This window comes from Micromys minutus (assembly GCF_963924665.1).
Source record: "Micromys minutus genome assembly, chromosome: 2".
Taxonomy (NCBI): domain Eukaryota; kingdom Metazoa; phylum Chordata; class Mammalia; order Rodentia; family Muridae; genus Micromys; species Micromys minutus.
The window spans coordinates 16,350,686-16,374,351 of NC_137971.1; the positions used below are offsets into that span (position 1 = coordinate 16,350,686).

At 47.2% G+C, this 23,666-nt stretch overlaps 1 protein-coding gene across 1 annotated transcript; it reads left to right on the plus strand.

The window, feature by feature from the left end:
- Positions 1 to 410: 410 nt before the first annotated feature.
- LOC308417479 (acyl-CoA desaturase 1) lies at positions 411 to 12,420 on the plus strand. Its single transcript, XM_080912867.1, has 6 exons — positions 411 to 716; positions 1,311 to 1,593; positions 3,881 to 4,011; positions 5,132 to 5,337; positions 6,601 to 6,833; positions 8,856 to 12,420. Exons 1-6 carry the CDS (start codon positions 693 to 695, stop codon positions 9,053 to 9,055), a joined length of 1,077 nt encoding a protein of 358 aa, XP_080768993.1. The 5' UTR covers positions 411 to 692; the 3' UTR covers positions 9,056 to 12,420.
- Positions 12,421 to 23,666: the final 11,246 nt, after the last annotated feature.

Consider the following 23,666-nt stretch of genomic DNA (forward strand, 5'->3'; position numbering starts at 1 on the left):
AATTTCCTCCCGTGAACCATTCACTAAGCGCCAGAAAGTCCTAGGCTTGTACACAACTCCTACACGGGACCACGACATCCTCCTCTTAAAGAAAAGTCACCCATCAGCCCACAGCAAAGAGGATAAGGAGAAAATGAGGGGAGGAGAGAGCGAGGAGCTAGTGGCAGGGGGAACAGCAGATTGCGCCTAGCCAATGGAAAAGGCTGGACTAGGTGGCACCAAATTCTCTTTGGCCAATGACAAGACAAGCTTCACAGGAGGCGCATTAGCATTTGCCCCCAGGCAGGGGGTTGGAGCTACGCTGTGTTGATGCCTTCAGCATCCCGGCGCCTTAGAGGTCTACTCTGGAATCTACTTGGCTTTCTTTCCCCTTCTTAGTCCCTCCCTTCCTACCTCCCTCACCTCCACGCCTGGCTTCCTTGGCGAGCTATCTCTGCGCTCTTTACCCTTTGCTGGCAGCGGATAAAAGGGGTCTGAGGAAATACTGAACACGGTCATCCCATCGCCTGCTCTACCCTTTAAATTCCCAGCCCGCGGAGATCTGCGCACAGTCAGACCGGGCTGAACACCTATCCCGCCAGACAGGAGGGCAGGTTTCCAAGCGCAGCTCCGCCACTTGCCCCCACCAACGGGATCCGGAACCGAAGTCCACGCTCGGTCTCAGCGCTGGGAAAGTGAAGCGAGAAGCCACGATGCCGGCCCACATGCTCCAAGAGGTGAGCTTCCAGAAGCGGCCTTCGCTCTGGGTACTGGTCCCCAGAGGAGCAAGTTGAGAGTTCTCCGGACTACTCGGCATTCTCGAATTCTGATGCGACCAGTTGATTGGGAGGTGTGGATTGTAATTTGGGCAGTTGAGTCGCAACTTTCGTGCCTTTAGCTTTTAAAGCAGTGGTCCCCAACGTTCCTAAGACTGCGGTCCTTTAATTCAGTTCTTCATGTTGTGGTAACCTCCAACCATAAAATTATTTTCGTTACTACTTCATAACTGCAATTATGGTACTGTTGTGAATCGTAATGTAAACATCTGTTTTCCGATGGTCTTGGGCTATCCCTGTGAAAGGGTCGTTTGACCCCACCTCCACCCCAAAGGGGTCGAGTGTGAGCCATAGGTTGAGACCCACTGCTTTAAAGAAAAGCCCGTCCTGCCAACATATACTCATGCGGGGATCCCTTTGTGTGTTACTAGGGGTACGGCTGTTTCGCTCTTCTTTCCTACTTGTCTTTCAACACACACACACACACACACACACACACACACCCTACAGTGCCCTCCACAGATCTGCCTCCCCCGACTGACCTTTTCCTTGCAGATCTCCAGTTCCTATACGACCACCACCACCATTACAACACCTCCCTCCGGAAACCTGCAGAATGGACGAGAGAAGCTGAAGAAGGTGCCCCTCTACCAGGAGGAAGACATCCGACCTGAAATGAGAGAAGATATATATGATCCCAGCTACCAGGATGAGGAGGGGCCCCCGCCCAAGCTGGAGTACGTCTGGCGGAACATCATCCTCATGGCCCTGCTGCACATGGGAGCCTTGTACGGGATCACACTGGTTCCCTCCTGCAAGGTCTACACCTGCCTCTTCGGTAAGCAGCTCCCCTTGTCTTGGGCCAGTACTTCAGATTTCTCTTTGCTTTGTTTTTTAATAAGGTGGCCTCTGACCCAAGGCATGGCCGACCTCTGTCCAGATTTCCCTAGCTTTTTTTTCTGGTTCCCTGTGGGACTGGGCATCCCTTAACATGAATACTGAGTCCCTGTGCAGGAGGTTTGGAGGGGTCTACCGGAGGCGGAGAAACAGCTTTCTCCGAACAAGCTTTTCTGTGTGAGACACTTGCTTAGCTGCTCATCCTGGCCCCACCTGACCCAAGAGAACCAGGCCCTACCTGGGAGGCATGGGAATCAGGTGCTGGGCCAGGGGTCTTGTGGACTGCTCTTCAGCCAGAACAGGGAGCAGAGCCCGAGAACACTGTACCACAGCAGTCCTTGAGAAGCAAAGAACAAAAGGAACAACTATTTATACAACTATTCCGATATCGACCCCTGACCAGACTGAGCTAGTTTGCTTTAGGGACAGGTGATGCAGGCTTCTACAGTACCCAGGGTACCCGTGTGTGGTTCTGCTCTGGGGCATTCTCCAGCACCTGCTAATCCACAAGACAGTAAAAGAATGAAATGAGACTACAGAATGCTAAGGACCCAAAACTTTCTCCCCCCCATAACTGTTTAGAGAGGGCAAGCCTTCTTGAACTTTTTTTTTTAATTATTTTATTGAATATTCTCTGTATTTACATTTCGAATGTTATCCCCTCCCCGCTCCCCCAACTCCCATCTCCCCCCCCCCCAACCCATAACTTTCCAAGTCTAGTCCTCCAGCCCTGGTGACCCCTCCTTGGCAAAGAATGAACCTTCAGCAGCCCTAGCCTTAATTCACCCCTCAGGGATAAACGGGATGTGGGCTGGTACCAAGGCCACATTTGAGTTTTACAAGTGTTTTCCTCTCCGAAAAACCTGAATTGGGAAGGAGGAGCAGGAATGCCTCTTTGAGGGAGTCCCTTCTCCTGAAAGACATGGGAGGTTTCTCTGGAACTACATTAGCTATGAGTACTTTGTGGTAACTCTCTCAGAGGGTAAGGTTGTGAGAGAGAAGATTGGCAGGTACTGGCTCTTCTGTCCCGGACCTCTTAGGTCTTCTAAGTAGTTAAATTTGGTCCCTGGAGCATCATCTTAGAAGTTGTCCAGATGACCTAGATCGGAAATGATCCACTGTTTTTCCTAGTAACAAGCAGAGTGACAGTGCTTTGTTGGTATTAGCGAGGTTCTGAGGCTTGCTGTGTTACTTCCTAGCCTTTCTCTTGAGGAATTTCCAGAGCCTTTTAATCCTTTTCATTAACTGCCAAAGAACCCAGTTCTGAAGAGATCTCTGATAACACTTAAGACCAAAGAATCTCCAGCCCACTTCTCCACCTACCTCCCTTTTTTGAGGGTCTAACCTTAGACCAAGCCGGCCTTAAACTCACAGAGATCTGCCTCTGCCTCCCAAGTGCTGGGATTAAAGGCCACCACATCCGGATCCAGCCTGCTTCTTAAAATAACTCTTAAGATGTTTCTTTTCCAAGTTGTGGACATAGTCGGGTGAGGTTTTGGTAGATTATCCCAGTCTACCTGTGTCCTTGTCTCAGTTCCCCTGTTGACATCGTATCCTATGTGGTCCAGACTGTACCTGGGTCATCTACAGCCTACAACCAACATGGATACTTCTATGTTGCCCCAAACCTTTTCTTTCCTCCTGTTGATTGCTGGTGATTGGTTCTCTAGGGCTCATTGGTGCATTGTGGTCAGACCTGGTGCATATGACAACCAAATTGCCACATGACCCTGGGTAGCAGACATCTGGTGCTTCAATCCCAGCTCTGGAAGAGCATTCGGTGCTCTTAACCACTGAGCCATCTCTCCAGCTTAAGTGTGAGAATCTTAAGGTCACTTAGGACACTGAAAGCATGATCTTCAGGGCTGACTGTGGGCCACAGTCCTTTCTGTAGTATCCAGATGTGACTGTATTGGCTGTATCTCTTGAATGTCCCCTACAACTCAGGGTCTTTCTAAATGGTCGATGTTCAGATTGATGTGTCTGCCATTTTTTTTCCACAGGGCTCCTGTTTGTTTGTGGCCCTGGACTCTGCTCAAAGAGTTTGCAGCTCTGCCCATTTGAGGGGCAAGAGCTACTAGGCCTGAGAGACCAAGGGATTCTTATGGTTCAGTGACAAACAGATTCTCACCCCAAACCCAAAGAAACTGGCATCGGAGAAGGCGCCTTGGCAATTTCCACTGTTGAAATTGGCCTGTGAGTGAATCTCCCACTGTCTTGTCTTGCAGGGATTATGTACTACATAATCAGCGCCCTGGGCATCACGGCCGGGGCTCATCGCCTGTGGAGCCACCGAACTTACAAGGCTCGGCTGCCCCTGCGGATCTTCCTCATCATCGCCAACACCATGGCTTTCCAGGTAAGAGGTCGGTGCTGTGGCTGTGGATGATCTGAGTGGGCCAAGGGGATCACCTTCTAGAGGGGAACTGTAAGGACCATTGACTGCCATTTTCTGTTTCCTGGGGTGACCTCAAGTACCACAGGTTCAGGACCAATGTGGTATCACACAGTGTGTTTGCCCTGCTGCGTAATCCATGCGCTGGCCCTGGTTTCCTGGACTCTTACTAGAGTCAACTCATGCTTCACTGTGACTGTCTGGAATGTCACCACAACGTCATGAACTGCGAACTCTATGTCAGACACTTGCTAAGCACTTGATATAAGTTCACCCTTTAAGTCTTCCTACACATACTGGTGGATATTAATTACCATTATCACCCTGATTTTTGTTCTTTGAGATAAGATCACACTGAGTAACCATGGCTAGCCTAGAACTCACTATGTAGATCAGGCTGGCCTCTGCCTTCCTTGTACTGAGATTAAAGGTGCATGTCAGCACTTTAACCGACTTTGAAAGGTTGGACTGGTGAACTGTGTTCTATTTGAGGTGCTGGGTCAGGTATAAAAGTTGACTAACAGTTAAATGAAGAGAGTTGGGAGAAGATTTTAGCTGTTGGGCATGAGATAACTTGTGGAGACTCTTTTTACAAGAGAAAAACCGGGAACCAAATTATTTCCATTTGTTGACAATGTGTGAAGTGTTCCCCCTATGTCCCAGATGAGCTCAGAGGTCCTGTGGAAATTGCTTGTTAGTTACATGCTGGCTTAAAATTAAGTTGGGTGGGCTGTCACCTATAAAAGCATCTAGGTGGCACTCCCTGCATCTTTTTCCCAGTCTCCCCAGGATCCAAGGCCACCTGCCTGGGGATCTCTGCCCCCAGGTTCCCACGCTCCTTTCTTCAAGAACTGCTGTGTTCTTTAGAAGTGAGTGCTGTGTCTTTCCTCCCCTTCTGTGTGCTCTGGGACTTTGCAAAATAAGCTTCAGGGACAAATGTACAAAAGAGCAACTCCCAAGGTCTCCTGTGGAATTACAGCCCTATGGGCTTTGGGTTCTCTTAGGCCCTCGAAGAGATCAGGGCACTGAATTCCCCCAGGAGGACATCTTTTCTCAATACCGAGCTCCTCTTTCCTGCTTCCAGAATGACGTATATGAATGGGCCCGAGATCACCGCGCCCACCACAAGTTCTCAGAAACACACGCTGACCCTCACAATTCCCGCCGTGGCTTTTTCTTCTCGCACGTGGGCTGGCTGCTCGTGCGCAAACACCCGGCTGTCAAAGAGAAGGGAGGAAAACTGGACATGTCTGACCTCAAAGCTGAGAAGCTGGTGATGTTCCAGAGGAGGTGAGTGAAAGGGGGGCAGGGGTGGAACCCAGGGCACTTTGGATTTAGAGATTCCACCTTTTCTCTTAGGGCTTACAAATTAGTACTGGGGTTGATAAGTTCAAAATCATTTAAATCTCCAATTCAACTTCCTAAAGGCTCCCAGCCATAGTTATTGCTCTGTTTCTGCCTAAATTCTTACTAAAACCAATTAACTATAACATTGGTCCTAGACTGGTACACATGGCCGAGTGGTTTACCTTCAAGGAACTTTCAGCTTATTTGGGGTTGAAGGAATGAGCCTCCGTTAGCACTGTTTAGTGCAAGATGGTGCGGTGTTTACCATGATTATGGTGGAGGAGATACAGCTCAGAGGACGTAAATCTACACTAGTGAAGTAGCAGTCAGGATCCAGCCAATGACAGAGGCTCAGACCGTGTGGTGGACAGGGACAGGATGTCAAGACATGCCCCTCCTGAAGTACAGTTGTCCTCTGTGAGGTGTGCTGTGTGACAGGAGCTGGCCTGCAAGGACAGACTGAGTCAGTATGAATTTGGTCGGTTTTGGGGAACCACCCAAGCAAACATCCTCTGGTAGCATGGGACACAGTTAGGTGGGCTCTGAAGAACCTGCTTTCAAGACAGTGAACATCGTCATGGAGCTAGGGAGGTGGTGGCCAGAGTCACAGGTTAGACCTTCAGGAGGCTTCAGCTAGGGAGGCCTTGAGCAGATGGACAGGAACTAAGGGGCCTGGGGATACATCTGCTGAGGGATCTCGGCGGCCTGGTTTGTAGGGACAGGGCCTCTCGAGCGACAGGGACCTGCAGATGATCAAGGACATTTGATGTGTCTTCTTGGGGAAAAGCAAACAGACCTTTGGGGTGACAGGAAAGGAAGGCAGGACACTGCCATACTCTTCCAAAAGTCTCCACGGGCAAGATGGAGCCTGAAGAATGATGGAGAACAGCCCAGCGAGCAGAATTGGCTGATGACATTGTGATTTGATTCTGACTAGTTTGACGAGCAGGACCTTATGTACCTATGGAATGAAAGTGATAGAAGACAAACCAGACCTAGTAGGATCCTAGAACACTGGCACCTTCATGTGTACCATCTATAAAAAGAGAGCACTGTGGTTAAGATTTTGCACCACCTTTCCTCCTGCTGATAACCTGTCCCATCCTTTGATGTAAAAATGACACAGTGCCTCCTAATTAGGAAGGGACAGTTTGTGTAGGTTTGGGAGTCCTCCCTCCAGACTCAGTGTGTGATCTCCCCATGTAGGTACTACAAGCCCGGCCTGCTGCTGATGTGTTTCATCCTGCCCACAATGGTGCCCTGGTACTTCTGGGGGGAAACTTTTGCCAACAGCTTGTTCGTCAGCACCTTCTTGCGATACACTTTGGTGCTCAACGCCACCTGGCTGGTGAACAGTGCCGCCCACCTCTATGGTTATCGCCCCTACGACAAGAACATTCAATCTCGGGAGAACATCTTGGTTTCCCTGGGTGCCGTGGGTAAGTCACTAGTCCCCAGAAGGACGGTGTCTAGGGGCCTGCTGGTTGTGTTGTTTGTCTAGGAACCAGAGGAACCAGAAGGACCTGTTTTATGAGTTCTGTGTAGTGTGGGTTTTCCACCATAAAACTGGGGGTTGGGGAGAGTGTATCGGGAACCCTTACAAGAGTTTGGCAAGCAGCAGCTCTCCGTGTAGAAAGGAAAGGGGAAGGAGGTTTATGGGTTGTAAAACGATGTCTAAGTGCTGTGTGTACTAAGCCTCAGAGTCCCCTGGCAGGCCTGAAGTTCTGCGTCCCAGGATGTGCATTAAGTCCATATTAAGTCCTTCGAAGTCACCAGGATGGCCTCCTGCCTAGTGGTTCACATGTAAACAACCTTGCTGTTACCTGTAAGAGCATAATTTAGTCAGGAACCTTCAGGCTGCCGCACTTGTATTTACCACCCCACCGTCCGCTCTTCTTTTACACGTGTGTGGGCCATGTACTGTCTTGTGGTGATGTCAACTTCAGGGCAGGCTTCCCCCCCATCGTCCCTCCCTCCTCTTGCTCATTTTCCCTTCTGCTCCATGCTGAGGACTACCCCCCCCACAGCGTCCCTAAAGGAGCCTTGTTCCTTCTGTGCTTTTGCCTGTTCCTGGTCTGACTGCGGATAGACGAACGAGAGCAGTTCTGCTGGAGGTCTCAGTGCTCCGCCTTCCTGCTTCCCAAATGACTAGACTCTTAGGATCCCCATGAGGACCAGTGATGAGAGCTAGTACTCCTTTGCTCCCAGCCCAGGGACCCCTTTCTTTGCTCACAGACCATGCCTGTCACTCCACTAACACCTTTAACTCTATTTAAAGCTCTGCCCCATACCCTTTTTCTATTTGGATCCTACAATTTCAACCCTTCTCTGGCACCTGTTAACCAAGTACTTGTGAACGATTCTGAAATTGACCCTGCGCTATCCAAATGGGACATGTCCATGGAAATAGAGTAATCTGAACTGAGTCATGTGTGTCCTGCATTGCTGGACAGTGAGCCTTCCTTGTGACCATCACTTCCAAGTGGCTGCCAATATCTTCCTTTGTTCGGCTGTTACTCACCACCGCAAACCTGTCGGCTCTCTTACCGTCTTCTATCTTCTCATCTCCTTCTCGTATTACTTCCCTCGGGTCACTCCCTGGAGCATTTCTGGGCTATTTCTTGCTGCTACAGTTGCTCTCTACTCTCTTTCTCCTTCGTCCCCGCGATGTCTGTTTGAGACAGGGATATAGGGAAAGGCTCACTCAGAACATCCTTTCGAAAGTATGCAAAAGCTAGCAACTGTTAAAAAATTTTATTTTTCTTGAAAATGTATGCTTACGTGTTATATTTTATTACGGGTTGGGATACTTTGCCTGCGTGTTTGTGTACGTGTGTGCAGTGCCTGAGGGGGCCAGAAGAGGGGCCGTTGGATCGTTTGGGTTCTATACTGTTAGTGTTGGGATCCATTCAGAAGGAAGAGCCCTGCCAAGAGCTAGTATACACCTTCTGCAGAAGCCATCCTCAGTCCAGAGGTTTTGTTTTTTTCCCTTTATTAAAATGTCATTTTTAAGAATGGTCAGAATCTTTGATGTTACAAAGAATATTATAGTGCTTCTGTTTTCTCATCACCTCCAGAACCCCAGGAATAAGTCCAGAGTCAGCATCTCTGCTGTGAGCCAAGCAATGTGTGTGTGGGTGGGGAACAGACGCCTCCCTTTCCTTCCTCCTGATTACAACCTACATTCATTCAGACCCTATAAGTTTCTCTCCCATCCTCTTATGATTCAAACTCCTCTGACAAAGATTCTCAGACATGCATGTGTGAGCAGAACTTGTCACTGGTTTCCTGTGACGCCTCTAAGGGCATCTATTTGTTTTAGAATGTAAGACTGTGGGGTTCACCTATTTACCCCAACAGTAGGATTCTTCAGGGTTTGAGGTACACATCAGCTAAGAAGTGTGCAAAAGGGAAGCAGCAACCACTGAGTCCCCTGACTGCTCTCCTTGCTTCTGTTGCAGGCGAGGGCTTCCACAACTACCATCACGCCTTCCCCTACGACTACTCTGCCAGTGAGTACCGTTGGCACATCAACTTCACCACGTTCTTCATCGACTGCATGGCTGCCCTCGGCCTGGCTTACGACCGGAAGAAAGTGTCCAAGGCCGCTGTCTTAGCCAGGATTAAGAGAACTGGGGACGGGAGCCACAAGAGTAGCTGAGTTTTGCGCTTCTGAGTTCCTGTTCCAAAAGTTTTCTGGGCAGAGATTTAATATTCTGTTGATTAACTACTGGATAATGCTATCGGAATGTTAATGATGCATTTAACCTATTCCGGTACAATACTCATAAAATGAGAAAGCTTTGATCACGTTTTGAGGTAATACATATTTTAATTAGCTAGGATTAACCATGCCACGGTACATATATATTTCTCAGCATACATGCACATCAGCTTTAAGTAATAACAGTAAATTTGAACATTCTACACAAAGAGTATTAAAGCCGAGGAACAGGCTGTTTTGATGCTGGGGGGGAGGGGCGTTTTGCTCATTCCGTTTGCATTGCATCTAGCTTTGTTTCTTTCTCTGTCATCACCACCTTCAGGCAAATAGCTGACCAACCACCGGCCTGTGTCCACTTTCCAAAGCCCAGGCAACCTTTCTGCTTTCTGAAATACTGATCCTTCCTCCTGGATACATCTTTGCTTGTTATGAACTTTGAGACAGCAATGAGATAGAACAGAAACCTTTCTGGAAGTTTCCACTAGTGAACTTCCCTACAGGTTTTGCTAGATGGAATGGGGAAATTGCTTTGATTTGGTAAGTTGCAAGTAGATCATCTCGAGAGAAGAGTTAGCATGCATGCTATGGTTTGTAAGTAAGGATGAGAGAGAGAGAGAGAGAGAGAGAGAGAGAGAGAGAGAGAGAGAGAGAGAGAGGTGGGAAAAGGTAGCCATATCTAATGGCCTACTTACCAAAGACCCCAGGCCTCTCTGCATAGCATTACTCCTTTTAGTCCATACTCTGAGCAACAGAGATTAGTGCGATTTGAATAGTTAAATCATTTTCAGAGTAAAGGGGGGAGGAGTAATGCATGGTCTGTGTTGGGGGGAGGGGGACGGTTAGCTTTTGGTAACTGAAGATTTCCCCATAGAAAAAGTCGTCTTGTTAAATGTGCCCAGAGCTGATAACTATAAACACCTGACACTTGGAGGAAATATGGTGTAAAACTATGTAAATATAAGCAAAATCTTCACTCGGAACGCGAAAATATTTCACTTAGAAAAAGTATTGCTAAAGAAAAAAAAAAATCAAAGGACAAGAGGTGTCACCTGGGTTGCCAGTTTAACTCCCGGCAGGGCAGGAAATAGGGAGGTTGAGTAGCAGCGTCTGCAAGTAGCTGCTAAGAGGTACATGAAGCCCTTGGGGGAACATCCGTCAGGGATCTGGAAGGTGTTGGCTCCATCCATTGCTTTAGTTTCCTCCTTGGATTGAGTAGAAAGAAACTTGGCTTCTTGTGATGTTGAATCTTCCCTGCTCCTTTGCTTTGTGGGTATCCAGCCTGCCTAGTGCTGCCCAGGAAGCTCTTACCCACCCTGATTTCTTCTGCCACTTCTTTCTTTGGTATTTCTTCCTTTCCCTGGACAGGCAGCTAGTTGCCTGAGTAGATCAAGAGCACCCGGGACTTGCTGCTGTCCAAGCCCGTTCCTGGCCCGTTCCTCCCCCAGTACCCTTGGGTGTGGAACTGCTAAGTAGCTTCAGGAAGCAGAGCCAGGTGCCACTTTTCTGTGGCTTTCAGATCCACCCTACCTCCACCCGCTATGTGCCTCTGCCACAGTAATTTCAGGAAAGCTTCAGAGAGTCTCTCTGGTTGGTAAGTTAACAAACAGCTCAGCCAAATGCTGTGTTGGCTCAGCGAGGCAACCACGGAACAAGAGAGCTGGTTGTCGATCTGTCTCTGTGGGAGTCAGAGTAGACTCAAGTCTCTCTGTGTGCTTCACAAGGTGGCTCTGGCTGATCAGTGAAGGTGGGTGGTGGTATAGGACTTCTGAAAGGAAGAAGGTCCCTATTTATCTGTGAAAACACCAGAGGCATGAGCAAGTGCTCAGGACCTCGCTTCAGGAAGAGGCTGCTGAAGCCAGTGTGAAATGAAAGGCTTCACCTGAAACCTGGTACCTAAGGTGCCACGAACTAACACGCTATCACAGCCCAGGGTGAACAGTGGTATAGAAAAGTCGAAACGAAAACATCACATCAGTATTTTAGAGTCATCAACCTCTACTGTCCCTGTCGGCCAATCCAGAGGCTTGGCTTTTAGGACTGGCTGAGTACAGTGCCAAATGCTCAGTCCACTTGTAGGATCAGAGCCTTCCTATGTTAATTGAACACATGCTCTGAGCTGTTTTGTTGAAGTAGAAAATGAAGTAGAAAATCACTGTAGATCTGCTGACCTGTAAGCCTCTGGAAATGCTTTTGAGATGGTTTTAGTTTTCCAGGTCACAGATGCCTGATTTATAAGTTGAACAATAAAATCATCTTTCTTTCTCTTCTGATCTTAGTCCCTGGATCTGATTCAGGCCATGTTCCAAAGCAAGGCTACATAGAGACCTCAGGCTGAGGTCCCAGTGTCTTTAGGTAAAGGACAATCTTTCAGATCCTCTCAAAGGTAGATTTATAACAGTTTCCACATGAATGTGCTAATCCATTTGGGTGCCTTATCTCTTTCCTAATCTGTAGTGCCTGTGAGCCCAGCCTCACTTCTTTCCTTAACCTTGAGACCCCTTAGATGGAGTGGGTGTAGACAAGAGGCTGGCTGGGGAATCATCAGTACAAGGATGTGCAGACATTTTTTACGGGCTTCATTATGGAAAAATTGTTTTTAGTAAATGCTTAAATTTGGTGGGAAATAATTTGAGTGTATTCAATTGTATTACCCTCGCTAGTGTTGCTGAACATGTTCGCGGCGCTCAGGGAAATTTTCTCCCTGGGATGCTGATCTCTGGGTGTAACCTCTGAAACTGTAGCTCCAGTGAGGTGCTATGAAAGGTTAGCAAAGCCACCATCTGCTGAAGCTTAAGCCAAGGCCTCTCTTGGCCACTGACTTGCTGACTTGCTACATTATCTTTCTCTTGTAACAAACCCACCTCCAGAGATGAGGCCTTTAATCATCCCAAGAACCTCCTAGGCCAAGTATCTGACAGTCTCACATCTCAACATCGTGAATTAAGTGTCCAGAAAGAACATCAGTTCAGAAGGACGCACTGAAACTCATTCTGGGCAAGTCCTGATTAAACGGGCTACTAATACCAACCTACCTCAAGAGCAGTTCTGAGGTGATTAGATATGTTCTAGAGACCATCTTTAGTCTGCATTGTTCTTCCCAGAGAGTGACAGATATGACCAGTCAAAGTGCAAGACTGCTTACCCACTGCCATGAAAATCATGATACTTTCTCCCTTTTTATGTGGTGTAGTTATTTGTGACCCACGTGTCATTTGGATGATTTCCATTAATATCAACTTTTGAAGCCTACTTGTACTGATTTGAGATTGCGTTTGTTCCTAATAAAAGTGGATCTGGCTGTACTATCTGGGAGCTTTTGGCGATGGTCACCACCACACCTACCACAAGCGCGCGCACAGCTAGGGATGGAGACCTGGGATTCTCACGTGTTGGGCAAGCACTCTATAGATGAGGTACATCCACAGCCTCTTCGTCTTGAAGCTGTTTATTTGAGACACTGTCATAGCAGAGCCTGGGCTGGCCTGGAAGTCCCAGCGATATGCTTACCTTTTTGTTGGGATTAGAGAGAGAATTGAGATTCAGAGAAAGAAAAATTAGAAATTGCAAGGGTTGAGCCATACTCCAGTAATCTGTCCACCCTTCCTCAGGGCAGTTTGAGATTAAACTCTGGCAGCAGGAAACCAGGAAGCTGGCATTGAGTTAAAGACACCATCAGCTGATTGCTACCCAGGGGATATGTCAGGTCTCCACTGTCACATGGGCGCCACATGGACCCAGCACACAGGTACAGGAAGAAGTGTTTCCTTAGCCCTGAGAAGTCATGCTCAGCCCTCTTCCTGGAATGTCCTCCTCCAGGGAACAGAAAGCTCCTGAGTGCTTTCTCACACCCGGATGAAAGTAAATGGTCCAGAGAGGCTGGCAAGTTCCTGGAGTAGGAAGAGTGTCATGACTTCAAGATGGACGGTGTGAGGGTTGGGTTTGGGGGATGCAAGGGGGGGGGGTGTTAGTGTGTGTTTGCTTCGCTCTTTCTTAAGCTTTTACCTTTACTACTTTTAGAAAGTTCTCCTGTGGAAAAGAAAGGGCTGTGGGGGTTTGTTTACAATTTCTATGATTCCATACTCTGACAAGAGTCTATCCTATCCCACAGCTTCTGTGAACTCTGAAATCAGTTCTGCCGGCTCAGTTTCTGCTCTGAGGTTCTTAACCTAGAACAAGAAGCGTGATCCTCTCAGACACAGAGTAGGATTCTCATGCCCTGCGACAGCACAGAATGCCCTGATCCTGTGTCCATTGATGCTGGGAATAAAGACATCTGATGCTTTGACAGGGGCAAGGAAGAGCATGCCTTTAACCCCAGCATCTGGGAGGCCGTGGGCAAGTAGGTTTCATAAGTTTGAAGACAGCCTGGTCAATAAACCAAATTCCAGGGCAGCCAGGGATATTACATAGAAACCCTGTTATTTTTTGGGGTGGAGGGCAAGAATTGCTATCACACCTGGCTTTCTAATACTAAGTTTTTAGTATCTTGAACAATGATTCTCAACCTGTGGGTTGCAACCCCTTTATAGGGGGCTCAAATGACCCTTTCACAGAGGTCCCCTAAGACCAGCAAACACATGTGTTTGAATCACAATTCATAACAGTAGTAAAATTACAGTTATGAAGTAGCAACAGGAGGGATTTTATGTTTGGGGATCTCCACATGAGGAGCAATATTAGAGGGTCACAGCATGAAGAAGGTGGAGAACCACACCTAGACCTAAGCATTCTCAGCTTTCTGTCCCCTGGAGTCAGGACATTCCAGGAAGAGGAGTGAGCATGACTCCCCAGGGCCCAGGGCTAACAGCTCTTCTTGTACCTGTGTGCTGGGGCCATTTGACCATGGGGCAGTAGAGACCTGGCATGACCCAGGCTAACTGTGCTGTTTGACTCAGTGCCGCAGGTTTGGATACATTGAGCTTTACCAGACCTTGGTAATTTCTGCTGATGGCGATAACACTTTCTTCATTAATAGCACACACATACTGTTATGGTCCAACACATGCCCACCCCAGAACCCCAATAGCTGTAGGCATTTTGTTCCATGCCTGCTGGCTATTTCATATTGTTGCTGTAACGTGCCTGCCAGTCATTGACTCAGAGAAGTGACTTGGCTCAAGGACAATGTACCACACACCCTGTTTTGTTCTAAATGTTCTGTATGAGGTTCGTTAATTCTTAAGAAATTACACAAAGCTTTACATCGGACCCATCAAATCAAAGGTCAATGCACACTGTTATGTCTAAAATAGCTTGAGTCAGAGCTGACCACCAGGAAGCTCTTCCAATACCCACTTATGAGCTCACTGTGGTTTTGTGGCTGACAATGAAGAATGCTACTAATAAACCAAAAAGTTCTGATATCTCAGTGTCTCGAAATTTCCCTGTTCGTCTTCCATCCACCACCCCGCTGAGTATGGTAACACTCAGAACCAATCAGCTTAAAGGTTAGCTGAGACTACTTTGCCTAGTGAGCCAACTGCTCCCTCCCTTGCCCTTCAAACTTTGGAATCAGGTTTTTTCCTATAAAATGTCTACCCTGAGAGCAGACTTGTACTGAAATGAGGCTTCCGAGTCCTGAGTGCTCAGTGTTAAGATGTACATTCAATAAACTATCTTGCGTAACTGAGGTCAGTGTTTTTGTGGTATGAGTGGCGATTCCTAAACTCCAACACATACACAATAATAAATTAAAATTTTGTGTGTGTGTGTGTGTGTGTGTGTGTGTACTCATTCTTGTTTAAATCACTCACACCAGAATAGCTTTTCCAATTGCTCTAGAATGTACCTCCTCTGGGTCCCATGAACTGATGTTAAATCAACAGTGCACTGCCCCGCCCCCCATGTTACCCTCTCATCCCCTCCGATTACTCACTACCCTCCCTCTGATTAAGCGTTCCTGTGTGCATCCCTTGGGAACACAAGATTGTTTTCTTATGCTTGTCTGTAAAACTCCAAAGGGAAAGAGGGGGGGGGGAGGGTGAGACCTTTTAGCTGCAAGAGTTTTCTGAGACAAGGTTTCTGTGTAACAGCCCTGGCTGTTCTGGAACTCCCTTTTTGACCAGGCTAGCCTGGTAGTCAGACAGCTACAAGAGTTTAAGGAGAAAAAGTTCTCCTGAGAGCATTATCCTTGTGGGAGTCCCCAGAGGCCAAAACAGTGGATTCTGCTTTTGAGATATTATATGGAAAGGGACAAGGAGACTTGAGGTCCCATTCTGACATAAAGACTTACCAAGAAGCGATTTAAAATAATATGCAAACTAAAAAGCGAATGCCTTTGTGGCCAATGGTCACCATCCCCTCAGGAATGAGGACAGTCCCCAAGGATGTCTGCCAGTGCAAAAAAAGAAGAGCCAAGTCAGATAGAGCAGACCATCTGTAGATGATGTGAGGTTTATAGAAAAAATTCTATTTGCTACATACACACCTTGTGGGAGCCGAAGGGAGGGCGGGTCAGTCTTGACTTAATTATCTCTTGGCAGTTTTAAACATTACCCCCCCCCCCCCCCGCTGAGAACAATGGCATGTGCTCACAATCCCAGCATTCATGACATAGAGGCACCAAGACCAGAAGCTCAAGTGTGTTTGAGACCAACCTGAATGACAAGAGGCTCTGTCTCAAAGCAAGAAAACCCAAGGAGAGAAAATGATCTGACAACCCCTGATGTGTCGGGATACTGTATTATACTGCATTTTGAGACTATGCTTCAGAAAACCCCAAACCGGGGCTGGATTGTAGCTCTGTGGTAATTGCCTAGCATGCATGAGGCCCTGTGTTCCATGGGCAGCAGCACATAAGCCAGGTACGGGTGTTTACCCCTATAATTCTAGCATTCAGGAGGCAGAGGAGGAGGATCAGAGTTCCCAGATCATCCTCACCTGGGACGTATCAAGGCCAGCATGGGATACGAGAGACTACCAAACAGACAAAAACAAACAAGCAAAACCAACCAACCAAACAAAAAAACCTGACACTCTTCAAAATGGGGAGAAAGTCAAGCGTCTCTATATCTATCCTGGACATTTCATAGTAATGGAAATACATGTCTAACTATTTGGGTTCAAAATAATGTCAAGATCTACCTATGTTGTGTACCTGTAATTCTTTAGTCTTTGTGTGTGTGTGTGTGTGTGTGTGTGTGTATAAGGGTTGAGACAGGGGCTCACTATATAGTCCTGGAACTCACAGATCTGTCATTTGAGTGCTGGGATATGGTGCCTGACCCACCACATTGGCTGAATGTTATTGTTTTTATAGAGGAATACCATTCTATTTTAGAGACACGCTGTATTTTATTGATGGAAACTTGGGTTTGTTTTTTTCCCTAGCCTTTGACTATTTTATAAAACAACTATGAGCACTCAAGTCCAGATCTTTGTGTCAACAGGAAAATACGCCCTGTTTCTCCTAGGAATATTCCTAAAAGCCGAACTACTGGGTCATAAGGTATCTCTGCTTTCACACTTCGCCAAACTCTTCCAAAGCACAAGGGCCCTGACCTTTCCAAGCCCCGTGCTTGCAGGTTTCAAACCTTAACTCTTGTTGTCATCAATTATAACAGTATGGTTGCCAGGCACTGTGGGGAGTGAGGTCTGAGTCCCCTGCATGACAACATTCAAAAGTTATATTGTAGCAATGACTGCACAATACTAAAATATACTAAAAAAGGGCATACTACACAACATCAAGTATGATTTTGTATACTTTATATTTATTATGTACATTATGTAATTGGTATGATAGTTGTGTCTCAAAGACAACTGTATCAATTCTTTCTTGTCCTTTGCAGTTTTTAGCCATTTGTTGTACTTAAACTTGAAACCCAAATGCATTGAAGCTGCAATGATTATGTCAGAAGCTATATTTGTAAAGTGTCATCAACATACCTGCCTAAATGTGAGGTGCACAATGACACTAGACATGGTAACATGGGGGAGAACAGTGGGCCTTAACCCTGCACAGTGAACTACAGCAGCAACGGGACCCCGAGAGCAGAAAAAATAGTCCTCTCCAGGCAAGAGGTATTGGTTATTCAACACCAAATGGCCATATACAAGTAACATCATGCTAAACAGGTTATGTTCATACACATACACACACATACATACACACTATACACACACATATACACATACTATATGCACACATATATACCACACATACATGCACACACAGATATATATACGCACATACACACACACACATGTATGTAACAACAAATCAATTTGCAAGGAGGGATATGTGGGAAAATTGGAGGAAGGAGAGAAGAAAATAGTAACACAGTAATTATATTATAACCTCAAAACTAAAAGAAGAGAGACTGGGCAGTGGTGGCTCATACCTTTAACCTCAGCACTCAGGAGGCAGACACAGGCAGATTTCTGGAGTTTGAGGTCAGCCTGGTCTACAAAGCAAAGTCCAGGACAGCCAGGGCTACACAGAGAAACCCTGCCTCAAAAATGGAGGGGCACTGATTAAACTAGTTTATTAAGGGCAATATTCAATATTCAGTTTAATTATAGTCTAGATTCAAACGTCAAGGGAACAAATGCAAGCCATATGACAGGAGGCGGCTGACATATAAAATGTCCTCTCGCCACACTGGAGGTCGGTAGTTGCAGAATCCAGACAGCACGTGCTAGTCATAGCACAAGCACAGTTTGATCCCCTGAAACCTGAAAAGCCAAATTCTAAATCCACACGATGGAAGAGATAACGATACAGGTAGCATTCCTAGAGGGACACCATGCTGTCATCGAGATGGCATCTCATCTCACTGTATAAACACACTATTAAAAAAAAAAAAAACTAAATTTGGTTCATGTGGCAATTCGGTTCGTGTGGCGGAGGTCCCTGGGAGAGAAGAGTGAATATTGGTGTACTGGTCTGGACGGGGCCCCCGCTGTTCCCCTACCTCCTGGCTCTGTGGGGAATGGAAGACAGGACAAAGCAGGCATACCCGGATGTCTCTAATGCCTAGAACCCCCACCCCCTCCATTATACTGAGAGAAAGAGCCTGGAGGTGTGGTCCTTCTCCCTGGCTGGCAGTGTGGGGAGCTAAAATCATGTCCAGCCACCTTGCACAACCTTCTGTTTGTCAGGAATGAATACCACTTTCCCTCCCTGGACATCCAACCACTTGGCCGTTTTAATCCCCTCTCTCTCCCAGGGGAGCTTGTCTGCTTATGCTCTCTACTCGCCAGCCAAGCTCTGAGACCCTCCTCTATTAGAAATGTCTCCCTGCACCTAAAACAGAAAGTACTGGATAAAATCAGGGAACAGTCTCTCTCATCTTTAAATTCTAACTTTGCTACCAACTATGGGAAATGTCACAGGGAGGGAAAGTTCCATCCTGTGACCGAGAGTTAACTACATCTCAACTCTTGAGTATTGACCTTAGGGCAAGTGCCATAAGCCCTAATTACAGGCTGCTGCCACTCTATCCTGAGCTTGCCAGAGGCAGAACACTCCCCTTTTGATGATCCAACTCAACCCTTCCCCACTGTCCTGCCCAGCCTGCCACACCCAAGCCACAGAGGGTATGCTGTGTTGGTTCCGTGATCTGAATCCTCATGAGACCCTTTTCGGAGACAACAAAGTAGACCCTTCGTCTTGACCACATCTCATCCAGACTCTAAAGATGAAGGTAGTTCGTAGAAAGGCCATAGATGGTTCAAGCTTGCTCATGGCTCTAGTCTTACTCCTTTATAGAGATTCCAGACTAATAGAAAAATTATCTTTAATTCACATACATGCGTACTTAAAAATACACACACATTTACACACACACATACACATACAGTACTATACATGTATATTTACACACACACACATACACACACACAGTCACCACATAGTTATAATGTCCTTACTATGTCTATAGCCAGAACATTTTAGGCTGTTCCACCCATACATCTGCTAACTATTCAGTTGTTTCTGCGAATGGTCCTGCTGTAGATATGTGTATAAACATTCTTAAGAACCTTTTGGATGCTTGCGGCTGATTTGGGCACACGAGTAGGAGTGGAGTTGCTCACTTACTAAACTTTTCCATAGAGGAGCAACCATTTTAAATTTTCACTACCAATGTGTGCATGGTAGCCTTCAGTCTTCACGCGTACTCATCTGTCCCGTTCCTCCAGTCTTTCCCAAAAGCCTGTTCCTACCAACCCAGCTCTTTGTCCCCGAAGTATGTGGTGAGATAAAGCTGCAACTTGAGTAACTTCAGTTTCTGCAACCAAAGCTCCCTGTCATGTCCTTTTCCTAGATCAAGGACAGTGTGAGGAGGAGCCATCTCACTGGGGTCACTAGGGCACACTACAACCATTCATTAACCCCATAAACCACCTTCTCAGTGACCCGCAACACCTCCGATCTGATCCTCACTGTGAGCCTCAGTAAAATCCATAAACTGAGGACCTGAAGCTGGGGGTGGAGGGACTGTGCCGAGGCTCAGCCTGCTCATCTGGGGTGGGCGCTGGAACCTGAGCCCCACACCTTGCCTCTTCGCGCCCCGGGCTGGGCGTGGGTGCAGACGCCCATCCAGACACGCCCTCCCGGGGTTACTCTCGGTCAGCACCCGCCCCCAGGGTCACTTGCGTTCACTCGGCCCACAGCGCCTGACCACGCGCAGCCAATCAGCAGGCGCGCTGCAGCTCTGCAGGGTGGGGGGTGTACACGCATTTTGCGGTCTGGAGCGGGGGGGGGGGGGTGGGGGGGGTGGGGAGAGCTACGTAGTTAAGTCCTTGGCATCGCTTTCTGCAGGGGAGAAAGGCAGGGAACTCGCTTGTGGTCTCTGGCTCAGGGCTGCCTTTTAGGTAGCTATTTCTACAGTGAGCAGAAGGCGCACAACAGGGTGCGTTGTTCTTATCTGCACAGCGCAGGCGCAAACCGTGGAGGGACCAGAGCTCCACTACTCCAACTAAAGATCAGGCTATCTAGGGGAGCAGAGTATTTAGGAATCTTCCAGGCTGACATCACCAGGGATGAAGGCGTAGGAGGAAGGTAGGAAAGGAAAAGTACAGTAAAGGCTGTGAATACCTGTCCGAAGAACCCTGAGTTTCGCTGTTTCTTAGAAAGAAAAAAAAAAAAAAAAAAAACTTCATGAGTTCTCCCTGTGTAACCCTGGCTGACCTGGAACGCGCTATGTAGAAATTCGTAGAAATCCGCCTGCCTCCCGGTTGCTGGCATTAAAAGCAAATGCCATCACGCTGGCCCTGGTTGTTTCTGGTGTGGTGAAGAATCATGTTTCTGCAGGTCAGAAAACTATGTTTCAGAAAGTTACTGTGCTGGCCACAGTACAGCAGAGGGGAGCCACCACCCCCCACCCCCACCCCCCCCACCCCCCGGCGGCTGGGAGGTCAGATCCAGGCTTTGATGCTGGCTGCACGTGGGAAGAGCAGTGTGGACGTGGGAAAGGGGACCCCCGAGAGGAGTTTGGAGCAGAGCACGCTGAGTAGACGGGGCTTTATCCTCAGTGACTGTAAAGACAGTGCTCACCCCAGCCGGCATCTGAAAAACAAAAAAACAACGTTAGGGAGAGAGTAGGGATTTAGTGTCTGACCTGAGAGTTTGAATGGCAAGAAATCTTACCTGCTTGTGGAAATATGCAGGAGGCTCCTGAGAATTTAAGGGTACAGGGAGAATAGATTAAGAGCACCCAATGACCCTGTGCAATGGCAACACGACTTATGCAGAGCGCAGAATAATAACAAAGGCAGAAAAACACCAAACCCCTCCCAGTCAAAACCAAACCAGCAACTGAACGGCAACCTCACCACACACACAAAGCCACAGTGGTGTTGTGTAACAAGATTAATTACAAGGGACTGGTGAAATAACGTTTGATTTTTTTACCTCATACATTTTTTTTTTCCTAAATAAGTTGATTAACATTTGAGGAAATACTCTGCAGTCACTAAGATTTTAAAAGTGGTGATTCATGGATTTATACATGCAGAGCCCTTGGTTCAAGTCTTAGCCACAAACATCTTGCTGAGCTGTAAACTAATTGCCATTAAAAAAAAAAAAAAAAAAAAAAAAGCCTACTGAGGGGCTTGAGAGATGACTCAGCAATTAAGAGCACTGGCTGCTCTTCCAAAGTCCCGAGTTCAATTCCCACCAACCACATGGTGGCTCACAACCATCTGTAACGGGATCTGATCCCCTCTTCTGACATGGTGAAGATAGTTACAGTGTATTCACATACATAGAATAAATAATTCTTTAGAGTGCTTAGTGATGGCTGGGAGACAGCCTTGAACTTGAACTCCCAGAGCATGTGAACTCTGGATGCAGTAGTTTCTGTGACCCTAGTTCATCCCCAGTGGGAGAACGGTGGCAGAGATAAGCATCTTCAAAACTTCTAGGGTGTCTACCACAAGTTGGCAGTGGGGCCTGGGAAAATGGAGCTGATAGATGACTCTGAATAAAGCCCCACACAATGGCCAACTTTATTCAGAGATTCAGACAACTTACACTCTGAGGGTTAAGAGGAGTCACATGAAGAAAGTGTCCAATCACAAGAATAAGCCACGTGTGACAAAAAACATGTTTTGCCACAGAGGCATTTAAACAAACAGCCAGTTGTAATGCACAGTATTTAAAATTCTAAATTATCTTATTATTTATACCAACAAGGACACGGGAGGCGGGAACTGGATTAAAAACCTGTTAGCACATCGGAGGTACCTTTATTTTCTTAACCATGTACAAAATATCTGTTTATAAGCCTGATTGGACCACTAAGCTGCCAACCCTTTAGGAACCTCTTCCTATGCATGTCATTCTGCCCTTCTCTCAAGCTCCTCCAAACCCCAGAGGGCTCCTTAGCTCTCTTTCCTGGAATACTGTTCTGTGTCCTGCCAACAGGAGAGAGTCCCTTCCTCTTACCCCAGCTTCTTCCATGAAGCTCTTCCAAAGCGAAAGAGCCAAGGTCTAACTGCTATAAAAAGAAGTCTCTAGCTCCTCCCCTACGCCGTAGGCCGGCTGAACCACATCCCAGTCATAGTGGGGAGGGGGGCTCCAAGCCAAGACAGTAGGGGCCAGCCACTTCCGGGGACAGCTTAAGGCCATCCAGCGGATACTCAAAGAGCAAAGACCCCCAAGACCTCTTCCCAGCAACTTGCCTTAAAATAAGCCAGTACCTTAAGCATTGTTATCTACGGAGGCCTTTAGAGGCATGCCCAAACTGCCTCTCTTCTGGACACATCTAACTGCCTCTTTCTAAGCTTGTATTTTTTGCTAAGAGTTAGGTTTTCTGTGTATAGTAACCAAATATCCAGTAACAGTAACAAATAATCTGAAGTAAACTTACTCCTGTCTGCTATCCCAGGGAGGGGCACAAGAACATAATCCAAGAAAAATCCCTTGTTTTTGAAGACACCGAAGTGATAACTCTTGATCTCCTGGAGTTTTCACAAGCACCCAGAACCCTCCCTGGACACCATTCTTTCTTTAAAGATTCATTTATTTATGTTATGTATGTGAGTACACTGTAGATGTCTTCAGACACACCAGAAGAAGGCATCAGATCCCATTACAGATGGTTGTGAGCCACCATGTGGCTGCTGGGACTTGAACTCAGGACCTTTGGAAGAGCAGCCAGTGCTCTTAACCACTGAGCCATCTCTCTACCCCCCACCCCCTGGAGCTTATTAGGTATGTAGTTTTTTGTTTGTTTGTGTTTCTTTTTTAAGGTTAGCCTCAGTGCCTGGAGTCGTCAGGGCCTTGGTAACTCTAACAAGGCAGATTGGAGCACAGTCCTTTTAGGCCAACCAGACAGACCAATAATAAAGGACAGGAAGGGGATTTATTAAATATTGATGTACTGGGAAGAAGAACCAAAGAGTACAGTGACCCACCCCCATACCTCCTGTCCCCAGCATCCAACTAGCCGACATCCAGGCTAGTTTGCATGAAGTTCAGGCTTAAAGAGAAGGTACAAAAACCCTTTCACAACGTCGAGTCCCACCCAGAAGTGGTCCCACCTCCTGCGGATCATTATAGTCCTCCAGGTGCTCCGACGACTCTTTCCCCTGGAAACTCTTTTCTCTCCAGGCAAGTTCCCTCCTGGCTGACACCAGGCCTCCTCCCAGTGGGACATTCCTGAGGAAATTCCAATTCCCTGGCTAGGGAGCTTGCTGCAGAGCCTAGAGCAGAAGGGAGGAGGGCAGAGGTATCTCTTTAGAAGGTCTTCCTGCCTGTCGGAGTGGATACAGTCATGCCTACACTTCGTCTTTCAGGCCTCGCTCCAAGTTTCCATGCCTTAGTCCTTGGTCACTCTTGGGTTCCAGACACCACGCCCTCCGAGTCTATGGAACTGCCATGAAGTAGGGACTATCGATGGCTACCTCATAATTTTGAGGATTTAGGGTCAGTGCGTCCACTTGTATAACCAATGTCCCAAACAAGACATAGGACACCCTAAATTTCCCTCATGACCTTTTGCTCCCACATCGTACATTTTCCAGTGAGGAAGCTGCACACACACTGCTTGTGAAGGTTCATCTTGATGGCCAGCTCAGCAGGTGTCCTATAGAATGAGGA